At 42.2% G+C, this 17474-nt stretch overlaps 1 protein-coding gene across 1 annotated transcript; it reads right to left on the bottom strand.

Moving 5' to 3' along the window:
• Positions 1-11955: 11955 nt before the first annotated feature.
• On the bottom strand, positions 11956-12679 carry LOC132511919 (nucleolar protein 56-like). Its single transcript, XM_060135734.1, has one exon. The coding sequence runs from the start codon at positions 12511-12513 to the stop codon at positions 11956-11958; it is 558 nt and encodes a 185-aa protein (XP_059991717.1). The 5' UTR covers positions 12514-12679.
• Between the last annotated feature and the right edge of the window lie 4795 nt (positions 12680-17474).

Consider the following 17474-nt stretch of genomic DNA (forward strand, 5'->3'; position numbering starts at 1 on the left):
TGCCTATTAATCTCCCTAAAAAGTTACTTTGATTGTTGTCTTCCCTCTGCAAAAAAAAAAAAGCCTTATGGGGAATTCCCTGGCAGTCCAGTGGTTAGGAGTTGGACCTTTCACTGCAGGGGCCAGGTTCAATCCCTGGCCGGGAACTAAGAACCCGCAAGCCCTGTGGCATGGCAAAAAACCAATCACCTTCTGTGGCTCCACTCAGTATAGTGGAGATTTATTCGTTTTTGGCTGCCGGATTTTGTACGATTTAATACAAGTGGATTATTATTGTTAATTCGTTCTATTCCTTTACATTAACTTCCTGCTATTCCAGTTTGCCTGATAGACCCTATTCCAAAGACATGCCATGAGCAACATCCCCTTAGACATCTCTTGCATTAGTATTTCTTTCTGTGTCTGTTTGCTCTCTTCAACTAAATTCTTATAGGCTTGGACTTTTCTGAAATCTATGCAGCACCTAGCACATTTTGATATATTCAGAAGGCACTCAGTTTAGAATTATGGCTTGAAATCAGTGAATTATGGAATGTTGGCTCAGTAAGGGATCTCAGTAATACAATGTTCTTTCAGGATCATGAATTACCTTAGGGATCATCTGATTAAATGTTTTTCAGATGAGGAAACTAAGGCCTGAAGGGGTGGGGTACATAAATGGAAACTTGCTTCAATGTGAATCATTTTAGAAAATGAATTAGTAGAGTTTAAATTATGGAATAGTACACAATTTTGAAAAGAAATTCAACTTTATTATTTCCTGCTGTGTATAATTACTCTGATCGCAGAAGTTTTCCTAGTAGAGATTATGCTTAACCCTTCTATGATAAACAAATAGATGGAATTTGAAATTAGAACTATCTGTTTGCGTAACAGCAATACTTAGCACAAATCCTTCTATAAAAAAGTTTTTTTTTTAATTTTTATTTTATATTGGAGTATCACTGATTGACAATGTTGTGTTAGTTTCAGGTGTACAGCGAAGTGATTCAGTTATACAAATATTTACATATATCTGTTCTTTTTCAAATTCTTTTTCCATTTAGGTTATTACACAATATTGAGCAGAGTTCCCTGTGCTATACAGTAGGTCCTTGTTGGTTATCTATTTTAAATATAGCAGTATGTACATGTCAATCTCAAACTCCCAAGCTATCCCTCCCCTCACCCTTCCACCCGGTAACCATAAATTTGTTCTCTAAGTCTGTTTCTGTTTTGTAAACAAGTTCATTTGTATCATTTTTTTTAGATTCTGCATGTAAGTGATATCATATGATATTTGTCTTTCTCTGTCTGACTTACTTCACTTAGTATGATAATCTCCAGGTCCATCCATGTTGTTGCAAATGGCATTATTTCATTCTTTTTACTGGCTGAGTAATATTCCACTGTATATATGTACCACATCTTCTTTATCCATCGTCTCTTGATGGACATTTAGGCTGCTTCCATGTTCTGGCTATTGTAAACAGTGCTGAGATGAACACCGAGGTGCATGTATCCTTTCGAACCATGTTTTTTTTCCAGATATATGCCCAGGAGTGGGATTGCTGGATTATATAGATCTATTTTTAGTTTTTTAAGGAACCTCCATATTATTCTCCATAGTGGCTGTACCAATTTACATTCCCACCAACAGTTTAGGAGGGTTGCCTTTTCTTCACACTCTCTCCAGCATTTATTGTTTGTAGACTTTTATAATTTTATGTTATTATTTTTTTTATTTTTTTGCAGTACGCAGGCCTCTCACTTCTGTGGCCTCTCCCGTTGCGGAGCACAGGCTCCGGATGCGCAGGCTCAGCGGCCATGGCTCACGGGCCCAGCCGCTCCGCGGCACGTGGGATCTTCCCGGACCGGGGCAGGAACCCGTGTCCCCTGCATCGGCAGGCGGACTCTCAACCACTGCGCCACCAGGGAAGCCCGTTTGTAGACTTTTTGATGATGGCCATTCTGACTGGTGCGAGGTGATATCTCTGATTTGCATTTCTCTAATAATTAGCATTGTTAAGCATCTTTTCATGTGCCTCTTGGCCATCTGTATGTCTTCTTTGGAGAAATGTCTATTTAGGTCTTCTGCCCAGGTTTAATTTTTTTAATGCGCCCAGTGTCACCTATAGGCAGAACTGATGGTAATAATGAGTTTCTCCTAAATAACTTGGAAATATAGCTCTCCTTTGAGAGTTTAACAAATTTAATTAATACATAGTATGAGTATCTCCTAGACACTGGAGATAATGACTTGCTCGGGTTCAATCTGAGCTACCAGCAAGTTAAAAGAAAATAAACCTTGGGCTTCCCTGGTGGCGCAGTGGTTGAGGGTCCGCCTGCCGGACCCTCAACCCTCAATTAACAAGAGTCCTCCTCTTTTTTGGATAAGTGAACTGTTTATTATAATTCAGTTTGAACTGGAATAAAGTTTTGCTGTTATCATGGTCAGGGAGGCTTTTTTTTTTTTTTTTTTTTTTTTTTGCGATACGCGGGCCTCTCACTGTTGTGGCCTCTCCCGTTGCGGAGCACAGGCTCCGGACGCGCAGGCTCAGCGGCCATGGCTCACGGGCCCAGCCGCTCCACGGCATGTGGGATCTTCCCGGACCGGGGCAGGAACCCGTGTCCCCTGCATCGGCAGGCGGACTCTCAACCACTGCGCCACCAGGGAAGCCCGTGATTCACAATTTTTAAAGGTTATATTCCATGTATAGTAATTATAAAACATTGGCTAAAATGTTGGAGAGAGTGTGGAGAAAAGGGAACCCTCTTGCACTGTTGGTGGGAATGTAAATTGATACAGCCACTATGGAGAACAGTATGGAGGTTCCTTAAAAATGTAAAAATAGAACTACCATACGACCCAGCAATCCCACTACTGGGCATATACCCTGAGAAAACCATAATTCAAAAAGAGTCATGTACCACAATGTTCATTGCAGCACTATTTACAATAGCCAGGAAGACATGGAAGCAACCTAAGTGTCCATCGACAGAGGAATAGATAAAGAAGATGTGGTACATATATACAATAGAATATTACTCAGCCGTAAAAAGAAACGAAATTGAGTTATTTATAGTGAGGTGGATGGACCTAGAGTCTGTCATACAGAATGAAGTAAGTCAGAAACAGAAAAACAAATACCATATGCTAACACATATATATGAAATCTAAAAAAAAAAAAAAAAAAAGTTTCGGAAGAACCTAGGGTCAGGACAGGAATAAAGACGCAGACATAGAGAATGGACTTGAGGACACAGGGAGGGGGAAGGGTAAGCTGGGACGAAGTGAGAGAGTGGCATGGACATGTATACACTACCAAATGTAAAATAGATAGCTAGTGGGAAGCAGCCACATAGCACAAGGAGACCAGCTTGGTGCTTTGTGACCACCTAGAGGGGTGGGATACGGAGGGTGGGAGGGAGACGCAAGAGGTAGGGGATATGGGGATATATGTATACGTATAGCTGATTCACTTTGTTATACAACAGAAACTAACACAACAATGTAAAACAATTATACTTCAATAAAGATGTTAAAAAAATAAATAATAGGACTTCCCTGGTGGCGCAGTGGTTAAGAATTTGCCTACCAATGCAGGGGACACGGGTCCGAGCCCTGGTCCGGGAAGATCCCACATGCCGCGGAGCAACTAAGGCCGCGGGCCACAGCTAGTGAGCCTGCACTGTAGAGCCTGCAAACCACAACTACTGAGCCCACGAGCCACAGCTACTGAAGCCTGCTCGCCTAGAGCCCATGCTCCGCAATAAGAGAAACCACCGCAATGAGAAGCCCGCGCTCCACAACGAGGAGTAGCCCCCACTCGCCGCAACTAGAGAAAGCCCACACGCAGCAACGAAGACCCAACGCAGCCAAAAAGAAAAAAAAATTTTTAAAAGAAAAGAAACAAAAAACCCCTATTCTGTTGCACACGATAGGGCCCCTCTTCCTTTAAACTTTGCAGTTGGAACAAAGTCTAAATCTATAAAACAAGACACTCTCAATAAGCACAGTAAGTGCTTAGCAGCTGTGCACATTTAGGCAAAACCATTTCATTTGTGGAATCTGGCTCTTTTCCCAGAAAACAATGTTTCCGTTTCACAATGTAACAGAACAGGAAGAGTGTGAACTCCTGTTACATGTAGATCCCTTGTGCTCCACTCAGATTTCCACATTTCCACTGTGGTCTGGTGTGAGAGTCCAGCTGTGCGTTGGTGGAGTGACTCATTTTTCCACCAAGATGCATATTTCTTTGAATCCCAGGGGCCATTGATTGGTGTGAAAGAGCAGTCAGCACAGACTTGGTTCCTGGATCCATCATATGACTTAAGAGATATGATTTAGTTTTTTTGCATGGGCTTAAATTGAAAGAGGCAATTCAACTATTCAGATAATTCATGCTCCAAAACCTTTAGTGTTTACAAGTGGTTATTAAGAGCAGCTACTTGATACCACAAGGAAATATAAAGGAAACAGAGGCAAAATTATGTCCTTTGGGTGTTTAATAATCTCATGAAGGAAACAGATGCATAAGAAGTATAAAGATTTCCAAATGAGTAGATGATATCCAGCACAAGCGTAAGTAAAATATATCCATCAATGTTTAGGAGCCCTAGAATAATAGAGTGATCAAAATGGAAAGAGGCTGTCTGGAAACTTTTTTTCTGTAATTTACCAAAAAAAATTTTTTTTAATTAATTAATTTATTTGTTTATTTTTGGCTGCATTGGGTATTCATTTCTGCACGCAGGCTTTTCTCTAGTTGCGACGAGCGGGGGCTACTCTTCGTTGCGGTGCGCGGGCTTCTCATTGTGGTGGTTTCTCTTGTTGTGGAGCACGGGCTCTAGGCGCACAGGCTTCAGCAGTTGTGGCTCACGGGCTCTAGAGCGCAGGCTCAGTAGTTGTGGCACACAGGCTTAGTTGCTCCGCGGCACGTGGAATCTTCCCTGACCAGGGCTCTAACCCGTGTACCCTGCATTGGCAGGCGGATTCTTAACCACTGCGCCACCAGGGAAGTCCTACAAAATTTTTAAATTATTTAAAATTTACAGAAAAGTTTCTTTTAAGTACAAAAAGATTATTTTTTTCTGAACCATTTGAGAGTAAATTGGCATCCTGATGTTCCATCACCCCCCAAATACTTTAGTGTGAATTTTCTACAAACAAGGACATTCGGATACATAACCACAGTACAACCATCAAAATTAGGAAATTGATATTGATGCATACCACCGTCTGGTTTTCAGCAACCTATCAAATTTCATCATTTGTCCCAGTGGTGTCCTTTATAGCTTAATGATCCAATCTAAGATCACACTTTGAATTTAGTTGTCACATCTCTTTTGTCTCCTTCAGTCACGAGAATAGTTCCTCATTTTCTCTTTGACTTTCATAACATTGATGTTTTTGAAGATTACAGGACAATTATTTTGTACAAGATTATTCAATTTGGGCTTTCTGATTTTTTTTTTTCACGATTGGATTTTGGATTTTACCTTTGGCAGGAATAGCATGAAAGAGAGGCTGTGCTCTTTTCATTGTATCCTATCAGGTGGTACAAAATTTTGATGCCTTTTGCTCGTACCGTTAACTTTGATCAGTTAAGGTGATGTCTTTCAGACTTTTCCAGTATAAAGTTACTCTTTTCTTCTTTGTCATGCGTATTTTGTAGCGTGGTATTTTGAGATTAAGTAAATATTCCATAATCCAATTTCTCAAATAGTACCAACTACCAGAACTCACCCTATATGAAATAGATAGTTTGGATAATTCTATAACTGTAAAGAAATTTATTTTGTAAAAGTCTAAAAAAAAAAAAAAGGTAATATCCAGGTCCATATGGTTTTGGTGGAGACTCTACCAAACATATAAAGAAGAATTAACACCAATTCTACATAATCTTTCCCAGAAAGTAGAAGAGAATCCTTCCCAACCCATTTTATGAGACCAGTATAACGCTGATATAGAAAACCAGACAGGGACTTCCCTGGTGGTCCAGTGGTTAAAAATCCCCCTTCCAATGCAGGGGACGTGAGTTCAATCCCTGGTCGGGGAACTAAGATCCCACATGCCGTGGGGTAGCCAAGCCCGCACGCCACAACTAGAGAGAAACCCACGCTCCACAATGAAGAGTAGCCCCTGGACTTCCCTGGTGGCGCAGTGGTTGAGAATCTGCCTGCTAACGCAGGGGACACGGGTTCGAGCCCTGGTCTGGGAAGATCCCGCATGCCGCGGAGCAACTAGGCCCGTGAGCCACAGCTACTGAGCCTGTGCGTCTGGAGCCTGTGCTCCGCAGCAAGAGAGGCAGCGATAGGGAGAGGCCCGCGCACCGCGATGAAGAGTGGTCCCTGCTTGCCACAACTAGAGAAAGCCCTCGCACAGAAACGAAGACCCAACACAGCCAAAAAAGAAAAAAAAAAAAAAAAAAAAGAGTAGCCCCCGCTCGTCGCAACTAGAGAAAGCCCGCGTGCAGCAATGAAGACCCAACACAGCCAAATAATTAATTAATTAATTAAAAAAACATGAGAGGGGAGTGGCCAAGATGGCAGAGTAGGAAGACCCTGAGTTCACCTCTTCTCATGGGTGGACCAAAATTATAACGATTTACAGAACAACTATTGATGAGAAAGACCAGAAGACTAGTAGAAAAGATCTTCTACAATTAAAGATATAAAGAAAGAATCACAGTGAGACGGGTAGGAGGGGCAGAGACACAGTATAGTCAAGACCCATACACCTGGGTGGGTGACCCACAAATGGGAGGGTAGTTACAATTGCAGAGGTTCTCTCCAAGGAGCAAGGGGTCCAGACCCCACATTGGGCTCCCCAGTTCAGTGTTCCTGCACTGGGAAGATGAGCCCCTGGAACTTTTGGCTTTGAAGACCAACAGGGCTTACTTTTGGAAGAGCCAGAGGACTGTAGGAAATAGAAGTCGCCACTCTTAAAGGGTGCACACAAAATCTCACACCCTCCAAGACACAGGGAAGAAGCAGTAATTTGAAAGGAGCTTGGGTCAGAACCACCTGCTGATCCTGGAGAGCCTCCCAGAGAAGCAGGAGGCATCTGTAACTCACCCCGTGGACATAGACACTGGCGGCAGCCATTTTGGGAACTCATTCTCCCATGAGGACCCCAGTGCTGGTAAGATCCATTTTGGAATCCTCTCTCTAGCTAATTAGCACTAGAACCTCGACCCATCCATCAGTGCGTCCACACCAGTACTGGGACAACTCAGACCAAACAGCTAGCCAGAAGAAGACATACACCCACCCACCAGCAGACCAGCGTCCTTAAGACCCTCTGACCCCCAGATGCCCCAGGACCCAGCCCTGACACCGGTGGGCCGGCACTAGCCCCAGGACCAGCCTCATCCACCAATGAGCAGGCACCAGCCCCAGGACCCCTGGGCCCTGGCCCCACCCACCAGTGGGCCAACACCAACTCTGGGACCCACAGGGCCCTGCAGTCAGAGACCCCAGGACCAGCTCCACACACCAGCAGGCTGACAGTAGCCCAGTACCCCCGGGCTGATGCTCAAAGCTGCTCAAAGAACTCAGGAGGAGGACTTCCCTGATGGTTCAGTGGCTAAGACTCTGAGCTCCCAATGCAGGGGGCACGGGTTTGATCCTGGGTCAGGAGACTAGATCCCACATGCATGCCGTAACTAAGAGTTCACATGCCACAACTAAAGATCCCACACTCAGCAACGAAGATCCCACGTGCTGCAGCTAAGAACTCGCACAGCCAAATAAAACAAAAAGAATTCAGGAGAAGAAAGGATGAACAGAGTGAGAAGTTAGAAATTTTTAACAAAGAGTTAGAAAATATAAAGAAGAACCAACTAGAGATGAAGAAAACAATAACTGAAATTTTAAAAATATGCCAGAAGGAATCAACAGTAGATTAGATGATACAGAGGAATGAATCAGCAAACTGGAAGACAGAGTACTGGAAGTCACTTAAACTGAACAGAAAAAAGAATTTTTAATAAATGAGGGCAGATTAAGAGATCTCTGGGACCATAGCAAGCCTACTAACATTCACATTATAGGGGTCCCAGGAGAAGAGAGAGAAAGGGTCAGAACATATTTGCTCAGCTTACTAATCATCAGGGAAATGCAAAGCAAAAGCACAATGAAATATCATGTCACACCTGTGAGAATGACTATTATCAAAAAGGCAACAGATAACAAGTGTTGGTGAGAATGTGGAGAAAAGAGAACCCTCGTGCACTGCTGGTGGAAATGTAAATGTAAATGCAGCCACCATGGAAAACAGTGTGGAGATTCCTCAAAAAGTTAAAAAATAGGGACTTCCCTGGCTGTCCAGTGGTTAAGACTCCAAGCTTCCACTGCAGGGGGCACAGGATCAATCTCTGGTCAGGGAAATAAGATCCCACATGCCGCGCAGTGCGGCCAAAAAAAAAAAGAAGGACTACCACACAATCCAGCAATTCCTCTCCTGGATATTTATCTGAAAAAAATGAAAACACTAGTTAGCAAAGATCACACCCCCTACGTTCATTGGAGCATTATTCACAATAGCCGAGATATGGAAGTGCCCATCAATAGATGAATGGATAAAGAAGATGTGAGATATATAGATATATATATATGTCAATCATATTTGATATCTCTATATAGATATATATAGATACATAGCTCAGCCATAAAAAAGAACGAAACCTTGCCTATTTGCCACAGCATGGATGGACATAGAGGGTATTATGCTAAGTGAAATAAGTCAGACAGAGAAAGACAAAAACTGTATGATTTCACTGATACGTGGAATCTGAAAAACAAAACAAATGAACAGACATAATATAATGGAAGCAGAGTCACAGATACAGAGAACAAACAGGTGGTTTCCAGAGAGGAGGACGGTATGGGGAGGAAAGAAATCGGTGAAAGAGATTAAGAGGAACAAACTTTCAGTTGCAATATAAATGAGTCACGGCTATGAAATGTAGCGTGGGGAATATAGTCAGTAATGATGTGACATCTTTGTATGGTGACAGATCCTAACTAGACTTATCGTGGTGATGATTTTGAAATATACTAAGCTATCGAACCATTGTGTTGTGTAACAGGAACTAACAGAGTGTTGTAGGTCAGTTATATTTCAAAAACAAACAAACTTATAGAACCACAAAAACCAGTGGTGGGGGGGTGAAAGGAGGGGGAACTGGATGAAGGCAGTCAAAAGTATAAACTTTCAGTTATAGGATAAATAAGTGCTAGGGATGTAATGTACAACAGGATGAATTTAGTTAACACTGCTGTATGCTATATATGAAAAAAAAAAAAAAGATTGATCTTTTTGTGACCTTGAAGGAAACAATTTGCAGAGAAGTGGTGGAATCACTACCAATGCAGGCAGAGAACAGACCAGGTTCATAGTCTGTTCACAGGCAAACACGTGCTCATCCTTTAAGACAACTCAAATTTCATCTCCTCTGTAAAGGTTTTTTTTTTTTTTTTTTTTGCGGTACGCGGGCCTCTCACTGTTGTGGCCTCTCCCGTTGCGGAGCACAGGCTCCGGACGCGCAGGCTCAGCGGCCATGGCTCACGGGCCCAGCCGCTCTGCGGCATGTGGGATCTTCCCGGACCGGGGCACGAACCCGTGTCCCCTGCATCGTCAGGCGGACTCTCAACCACTGCGCCACCAGGGAAGGGAAGCCCTCCTCTGTAAAGGTTTCAAAGCATACTTAGTGATACCTTTATCAGTGCATCCATAGGACTATCTATATATTACTAATAAAATCCGTATTGTATTACAGATTATGAGCTCCTCCAGGTTAGGGCCTTGTCCAATTTCCTATATCTAGGCCTGGGTCATATCAAGCACAAAACCTTGTATTGAATGAAAAAATAGAAGAGAGGCATATAGAAGTTGACTGAAAAGCTCCTAAACTTCACTTACTTCGCAGATTTTACTCAAATGCAGTGTTGTCAATAGCTATTCATATTGCCAGAAAATTTTAAGGGCCCAAAGTATATTTTTTTAAACAGGAATAATTGTTCACTTGTATTCAGAATCTCTAAAACTCTAAGCAAAAAGAAACTTGTAATGGAAATACAGCTCAAGGCAATATCCAACTGAAGGTTCCCTCTTGGATAACTTTCTGCTTCCCCTAAAAAAAATTTCTCCTCTGAAGATGACTCCCTTATACATCCTCCCTACAAATTTCCTGCAGGCTTCCTTCCCCACCATTCTCCCTCCTTGAAAATACCACAAAAGCCTGGTAAGCTGCTTTTATAAAACAAAAACAACTGAAGTGTAAAGCATAGCAATCTCCAGCCTTAAAGAAGTACGTGATTGCAAATAACCTGCACCAGTTTGTCACAAGTTAAGATATTCCACAGTATGGAGGTTCCTTAAAAAAACTAAACATAGAACTACCATACGACCCAGCAATCCCACTACCGGGCATATACCCTGAGAAAACCATAATTCAAAAAGAGTCACGTACCACAGTGTTCATTGCAGTGCTATTTACAATAGCCAGGACATGGAAGCAACCCGTGTCCATCGACAGATGAATGGATAAAGAAGATGTGGCACATATATACAATAGAATATTACTCAGCCATAAAAAGAAACGAAATTGAGTTATTTGTAGTGAGGTGGATGGAACTAGAGACTGTCATACAGAGTGAAGTCAGAAAGAGAAAAATAAATACCGTATGCTAACACTTATATATGGAATCTAAAAAAAAAAGTTCTGAAGAACCTCGGGGCAGGACAGGAATAAAGACGCAGACGTAGAGAATGGACTTGAGGACATGGAGGGGGGAAGGGTAAACTGGGACTAAGTGAGAGAGTGGCATGGACATATATACACTACCAAATGTAAAATAGATAGCTAGTGGGAAGCAGCCACATAGCACAAGGAGACCAGCTTGGTGCTTTGTGACCACCTAGAGGGGTGGGATACAGAGGGTGGGAGGGAGACGCAAGAGGTAGGGGATATGGGGATATATGTATACGTATAGCTGATTCACTTTGTGATGCAGCAGAAACTAACACACCATTGTAAAGCAATTATACTCCAACAAAGATGTTAAAAAAATATAAATAAATGAATAGAAAAGAAATTCCCAGTTTTGCTTTCTTTCTTTCAAAAATATTAAGTGTAGGGGCTTCCTGGTGGGTCAGTGGTTAAAACTCCGCCTGCCAATGCAGGGGACACGGGTTCGAGCCCTGGTCCAGGAAGATCCCACATGCTATGGAGCAACTAAGCCACACGCCATGGAGCAACTAAGCCCGTGTGCCACAGCTACTGAGCCTGCACTCTAGAGCCCACAAGCCACAACTACTGAACCAGCGTGCCACAACTACTGAAGCCCGTGTGCCTAGAGCCCGTGCTCTGCAACAGGAGGAGCCACCGCAATGAAGCCCATGCACCCTAAGGAACAGTAGCCCCCGCTTGCCGCAACTAGAGAAAGCCCACGCGCAGCAACGAAGACCCAACGCAGCCAAAAGTAAATAAATAAATAAATTTATGTATTTTTTAAAATTTCATTTATAAAAAAATATATTAAGTGTATATCGAAGCCATGCACCAAGATAAGCAGTGAGAATACAAAAGTTCAAGGTGAATCTATCCCTTGACCATTAAATCAACCGGATTCAATGAACCTACTGGAATTTTCCCATGTATTTCTTTACTACAGATCTCACCTCCTATCTCCAAGTCACTAGAAACTCAATACAGAAGCATTTGCTAGATTCTCCACTTCAGAAATCTTGAGCTAGTTTCTTGTTTACCTGGGCAAATACTTCAGGTCTAATGTCACAGAGAGGTGTCTCTGCTCTCTGACACTCAATCCTTCCCATCTCCAGTTTTCTCAATTTGATTTCTTTAAGAAGCCTCTTTCCATGGCATTCTTTTTTTTTTTTTTTGACTCGTGAATTTGTTTTTATTTTTATTGGGCTATAGGGGATGGGTTGGGAAATATCTCTGTAATTTATGCCCTACTAGGGAAATGTCCATTCTGATTTTCCTGGGATAGCTTTCGGAGCTTTTTCTTTTTCTTGGAGCTGCTACTCTTACTGGCAGCAGCCTCTTCAGGTCCATTGCTGAGAGGCTCCTCCTTGGAATAGAATTTCCTCTTTTTCTTGGGGACCCTCTTGTTTCCTGACTCTTCAGGGTCACTATCTGGTTCCTCTTTGGGGAAAGATTTCTTCCTCTTGGTAAGACTTCCACTGCCAGCTGTCTCTTCAAGATCGCTACTAACCAGCTCCTCCTTGGAAAAAGATTTCTTTTTTTGGGGTTTGGAGGAGACAGATGGGTCTTCCATTCCATTCTCCAGAGGAGCCTCCTGGGGCTTTTGCTTTTTCTTCTTTTTGGGTCTTTCACTTGTCTCCTCACATTCTTCCGGGGTCCTACTGCTGTTTTCTGAAGACACCAGGGCAATCGCAGCCAGCCTTTTCTTTTCCTTCTTCAAGCGTTTCTTCTCCTGTTTCTCCAGCTTCCTAGTAATCTCAGCAGCCGCTTCCTCTGCCTGAACCATTGCCTCCTTCATGACATCCAGATTCTTTCGTGGAATCTCTCCAGTCTCATAGAAGGACGGCCGCTCCTCAACTTGTTCTCGAAGCTTCTCCCCAAATACACTGGTAGGTACCTCTGAGAAGCAATCAGTTCGTGAGGCAATACTGCATTTGTTTGCCAGGTATCGGGAGATGCGGCCTCTGTTCTTGGAAGCTGCTCAGCCAATGAAGGTAGAGTGGAAAATGAGTCCATATTTTGGGGTGTTGTCTTCAGGGCTCTGGAAAGTTGGTCCCTGTGCTGGGCCCAGGGAATCACTCAGACACCAGGACTGGCCATCCATGGCATTCTTAACTCCCACAAGTTAAGAGGCTTTTTGCCTCGTGTGGGTCACAAGAGTCTTAAGGGTTGCATAAAATGTCACATGCCTTAGTCTCATTCATATCCCCTCGTGGATGTAATCATTACCAGAGCTAAAGGAAGCTGACATTGCCTGAGCTTCAAAGGGAGCCTCAAGATCTATTATGAATGGATTTTTACTTAAAGACTTTTATTTGAAACATTGACAGGCTTTGCAAGTAAAACCACAGTGTTATGTTGAGGAACTCAGAGTGAAACTGCAAAAGTAATTACATGTTTCTGTGGAGACAAACTGCTAATCAGTATTTCAAGAACAATGGTCAAGGTCATGCCGGCTCACCTAAAGGTTGTGCAGGAGAAATCTCTCAACCAACACTCAAATCAGATCTTTGGTAGAATAGTTTAAGAATTAGAGTTCATTTTGATATAAAAGGGAAAAACAAAAAAATTATTTGACGGGACACATATGATCATTACACTGCACTGCTGTCACCTCAATGAATGTAGACAAGCAGAATTAACTTTTATTTATTTATTTTTAATTTTAATTTTTAAAATAAATTTATTTTATTTATTTATTTTTGGCTGTGTTGGGTCTTCGTTGTTGCGTGTGGGCTTTCTCTAGTTGCAGCAAATTGGGGCTACTCTTTGTTGCAGTGCGCGGGCTTCTCATTGCTGTGGAGCACAGGCTCTAGGCACGCGGGCTTCAGTAGTTGTGGCTCGCAGGCTCTAGAGCACAGGCTCAGTAGCTGTGGCACATGGGCTTCGTTGCTCCTCGCCATGTGGGATCTTCCTGGACCAGGGGTCGAACCCATGTCTCCTGCATTGGCAGGCAGATTCTTAACCACTGCGCCACCAGGGAAGCCCAGAATTAACTTTTAAATCAAAATTTTAGCTGCTAACTGCTTGCACTATTATGCAGAGCAAAATTTCCTTCCCCAAATTGGTAAGGGAAGTGTACTGGGTTAAATAGTATTCCCCCCAAATTTATGTCCACCTGGAATAGGTGAATATGTCCTTATTTGGAAACAGTATATTTGCAGATATGGGCAAGTTAAGATGAAGTCGTACTGGATTAAGGTGGGCACTGATCCAATGACTGGTGTCCTTATCAGAAGAGGGAAATGTGGATGCAGATACAGACACACAGAAGGAAAAATGCCATGTGAAGTTGAAGGCGGCCATTGGAGTGATGTATCCCTAAGCCAAAGAATGCCAAGAATTTTGCACAACCACCAGGAGCTAGGTAGAGGGAATGAAGGATTCTTCCCTAGAGCCTTTAGAAATATCATGGCCCTGTGGACACCTTGATTTCAGACTGCTGTCCTCCAGAACTATGAGAGAATACATTTCTGTTGTTTTAGGCTACTCGGTTTGTGGTAATGCATATGGCCGTTCTAGGAAATTAATACAGGAAGCGTATGGCAGAAAAAGACATGAGCAAATATGTTTTTCAAAACACTTGGTTTAACTTTAACACTCCCATCTAGGAATCTAAGTTGGATGAGCAAACATGAGGTGACCTTTCACTGGTGGAAATTTAGACAATTGCTGTGCATTCATTCAAACTAAAAAAGGAAGGAAGAAAAAGGAGGAAAAAACCATTTGTTTTAGTCATGTCACTACAGTGACAATTCTTGTAACTTTTTGAGACTTGGTTAGATCATTGCCTCTGTTCTCTCTTTTGTCTCGGTAATAGAACTGATTTTTGTAACTATTGTTTAGACATTTTCACAGATGCTAAGAAATAGCTCAGTTTAGACACCCAGAATTGTATTAGAGGCTACGCCTCATACGGAATTTCTCACGTCTTCTAGGGCTGTGTGGTAACAACCCGTTTATACTGGATCTTGTTGGACATATGCTGTACTTGTTCAAATTACAGAAAAGCATAAGCACAAGTTATTTCTTCCCTAGAGAAGCATACAGGTAACTCTAGATAAAATCAACATAAATGCCTGATTATTCTGTATCAAAATATTTTAGTCAGTTTTGGGCTAAGTTGATGTATTTGATGACTGTGATGAAGACAACATCTGAATTTAGTTTGATATTAGTACTATCTCTGTTCTGTTAGCCTTTGCCTCCTCCTCTGAACAAACTTCTATTAATCCCTTAATACCCATCGCAAATGTCATGTCTTCTTAAAGCCTCCTGCAAGGCCAAACAGGATTAGTAACTCTTTTCTCTGGGCTTACATAGACTTCTACTTCAATTGCTGCTATATCATGTATGTTATACCACAGTTAGTTGTTTGTCTGTCTCTCCTGATAGACTGTGAGCTCCTTGCTCCTCTTTGCATTTCCAGTTTCTAACATTATGCCTGGTATAAAGTGTGCATTTAATAGATGTTTGCTGAAGGAATGATGGATTTTTGATGACTGAAAGCTATTTATTAAAGTAGCCATCATTGGGGAATTCCCTACTGGTCCAGCGGTAAAGCCTTGGCACTTTCACTGCCGTGGATCTGGGTTCGATCCCTGATTGGGGAACTAAGATCCCGCATGCCACAGGATGAGCCCCACCCCCCAAAAAAGTGCTCATCATTGAAGTTAGAGTATTTTCCTTATAGGAATGTTCCAATGTAGAATAACTTTGGGAACTGTACATGGAATACAAGCATCAGCAGTATTAGTGTACTGAACTTGATGACTCTGTAAAAGTTTTCACTGACTTCACACACAGTTTCTGATTCTAGCTTCTGCTTGGAAACTTTCCCTCATATCTCTGTCACAAGCATACAAGCATCTGTCACGAACTCTGTTCCCCACAGATAATGAAGTCCATAAAACAAAGGGGACAGAAAAAATGCAGGATGTGATCATATTCCTTTTTGTCTGATAGCTGTGTTCTTTTGTTGATAGTAGATTTCTATTAGGAGGTCCCCGTTTCTTTCAGGATCATCTACCCATTCACTATTCATTCAAGAAATGGTGCTTACCATTGAATGAGTAGGCTCAATGCTAGGGGAGAAAAATCAGGTAGAAACTACTGTGTTTGGGGGAATCCCCTGGCAGTCCAGTGGTTAGGACTCTGCTCTTCTACTGCAGGGGGCACGGGTTCGATCCCTGGATGGGGAACTAAGATCCCGCATGCTGAAGGGTACGGCCAAAACAAAACAAAACCAAAAAAACTCAGTGCTCTGTAGTGACCTAAAGGGAAGCAAATCCCAAACAGAGGGGATATATGTATACATATGGCTGATTCACTTTGCTGTACAGCAGAAACTGACACAGCAGTGTAAAGCAACTATACTCCAATTTAAAAAAAAAAAGGAGAACACACTGCCACAAGGACCTCACTACTGACCCTGTACAAACCTTCTAGGCCTCTGTACAAACCTCAGAAGACAGACTTAGGGCAGATTTATTTTTAAGCTTAATATCTATTCTTACTTATTTAAAGTTTTATACTCTCTATACAAATTTTGTTCAAGAGAAAACTCAAGGGCTTCCCTGTGGCACAGTGCTTAAGAATCCACCTGCCAATGCACGCGTTTGGGCCCTGGTCCGGGAAGATCCCACATGCCGCGGAGCAACAAAGCCTGTGTGCCACAACTACTGAGCCTGTGCTCTAGATGTGGCAAGCCACAACTTCTGAGCCCGCGTGCCTAGAGTCTGTGCTCTGCAGTGAGCCCGTGCTCCACAACAAGAGAAGCCACCTCAATGAGAAGCCTGCGCACCGCAATGAAGAGTAGCCCCCGCTCGCCGCAGCTAGAGAAAGCCCACGTGCAGCAACGAAGACCCAACGCAGCCCAAAATAAATAAATAAATTTTAAAAAAAGAGAAAACTCAACACATAATGTTGACCAATTGGACATTCTTAGACAATTATTAGAAGAAAACATTCAACTGAAAGTGAAATTTTTACAAATTATAGAGTGGTTGCTTGATTTTTCACAATATAAATAGTAGAAATTGTTCTCAGAGATATTTTAATATCCAACTTGTGTTAATTTAGCTTGTGTTAAAGTAAACAATGTTAGATAGAAAAAAAAAAGGATGGCTTAAGCTTGGAGCCTGGGTAACTAGGAAAACAATGATGCCATTAGCAGGATTAAGGATCTCAGAGGAAGAGACAGTTTTTATTCAGTGAGAGCTCTAAGTCTTCAAAACTCGTGTCACCACCTCCCTGTAAACTTTTCTGATGTCCTCAGGTCCAATACTGAGATATAGTGTTTTGTATCTCAACAATAATAATGATGATGATGATGGCTAACAGTTTTTAAATGCAGACTGAGTGCCAAGCGTGTACTAAGTTCCTTTTCTTCCTTACAATAAACATATAAGGCAAGTACTATTATTAACTCTATTTTATAGAAGAGGAAACTAGGGCTTAGAGAGTCGTAAAGTGAGAGATGTTAAATGACAGACCAAGATTTGAATTCGGGCTGGACTCAGAGACAGCACTCTTAGCAGAGTCAGAACAGTGCAGTACTCGAGAGCACAAGAAACGGGGCCTAACTGGCTGAGTCCGAATCCTGCTCTGCTATTCATTAGCTGAGTGACTTTTGGCAGATTAGTGTACCTCAATTTCACCATAACATCTGTTAAATGAAGACAATAATAGTGTCTGCCTCCTAGTACTGTTGTGAGGATTAAATGAGTTCATATTTATAAAGCACTTAGAAGAGTGCCT

The sequence above is a fragment of the Lagenorhynchus albirostris genome, chromosome 20, assembly GCF_949774975.1.
Source record: "Lagenorhynchus albirostris chromosome 20, mLagAlb1.1, whole genome shotgun sequence".
Classification (NCBI taxonomy): Eukaryota; Metazoa; Chordata; class Mammalia; order Artiodactyla; family Delphinidae; genus Lagenorhynchus; species Lagenorhynchus albirostris.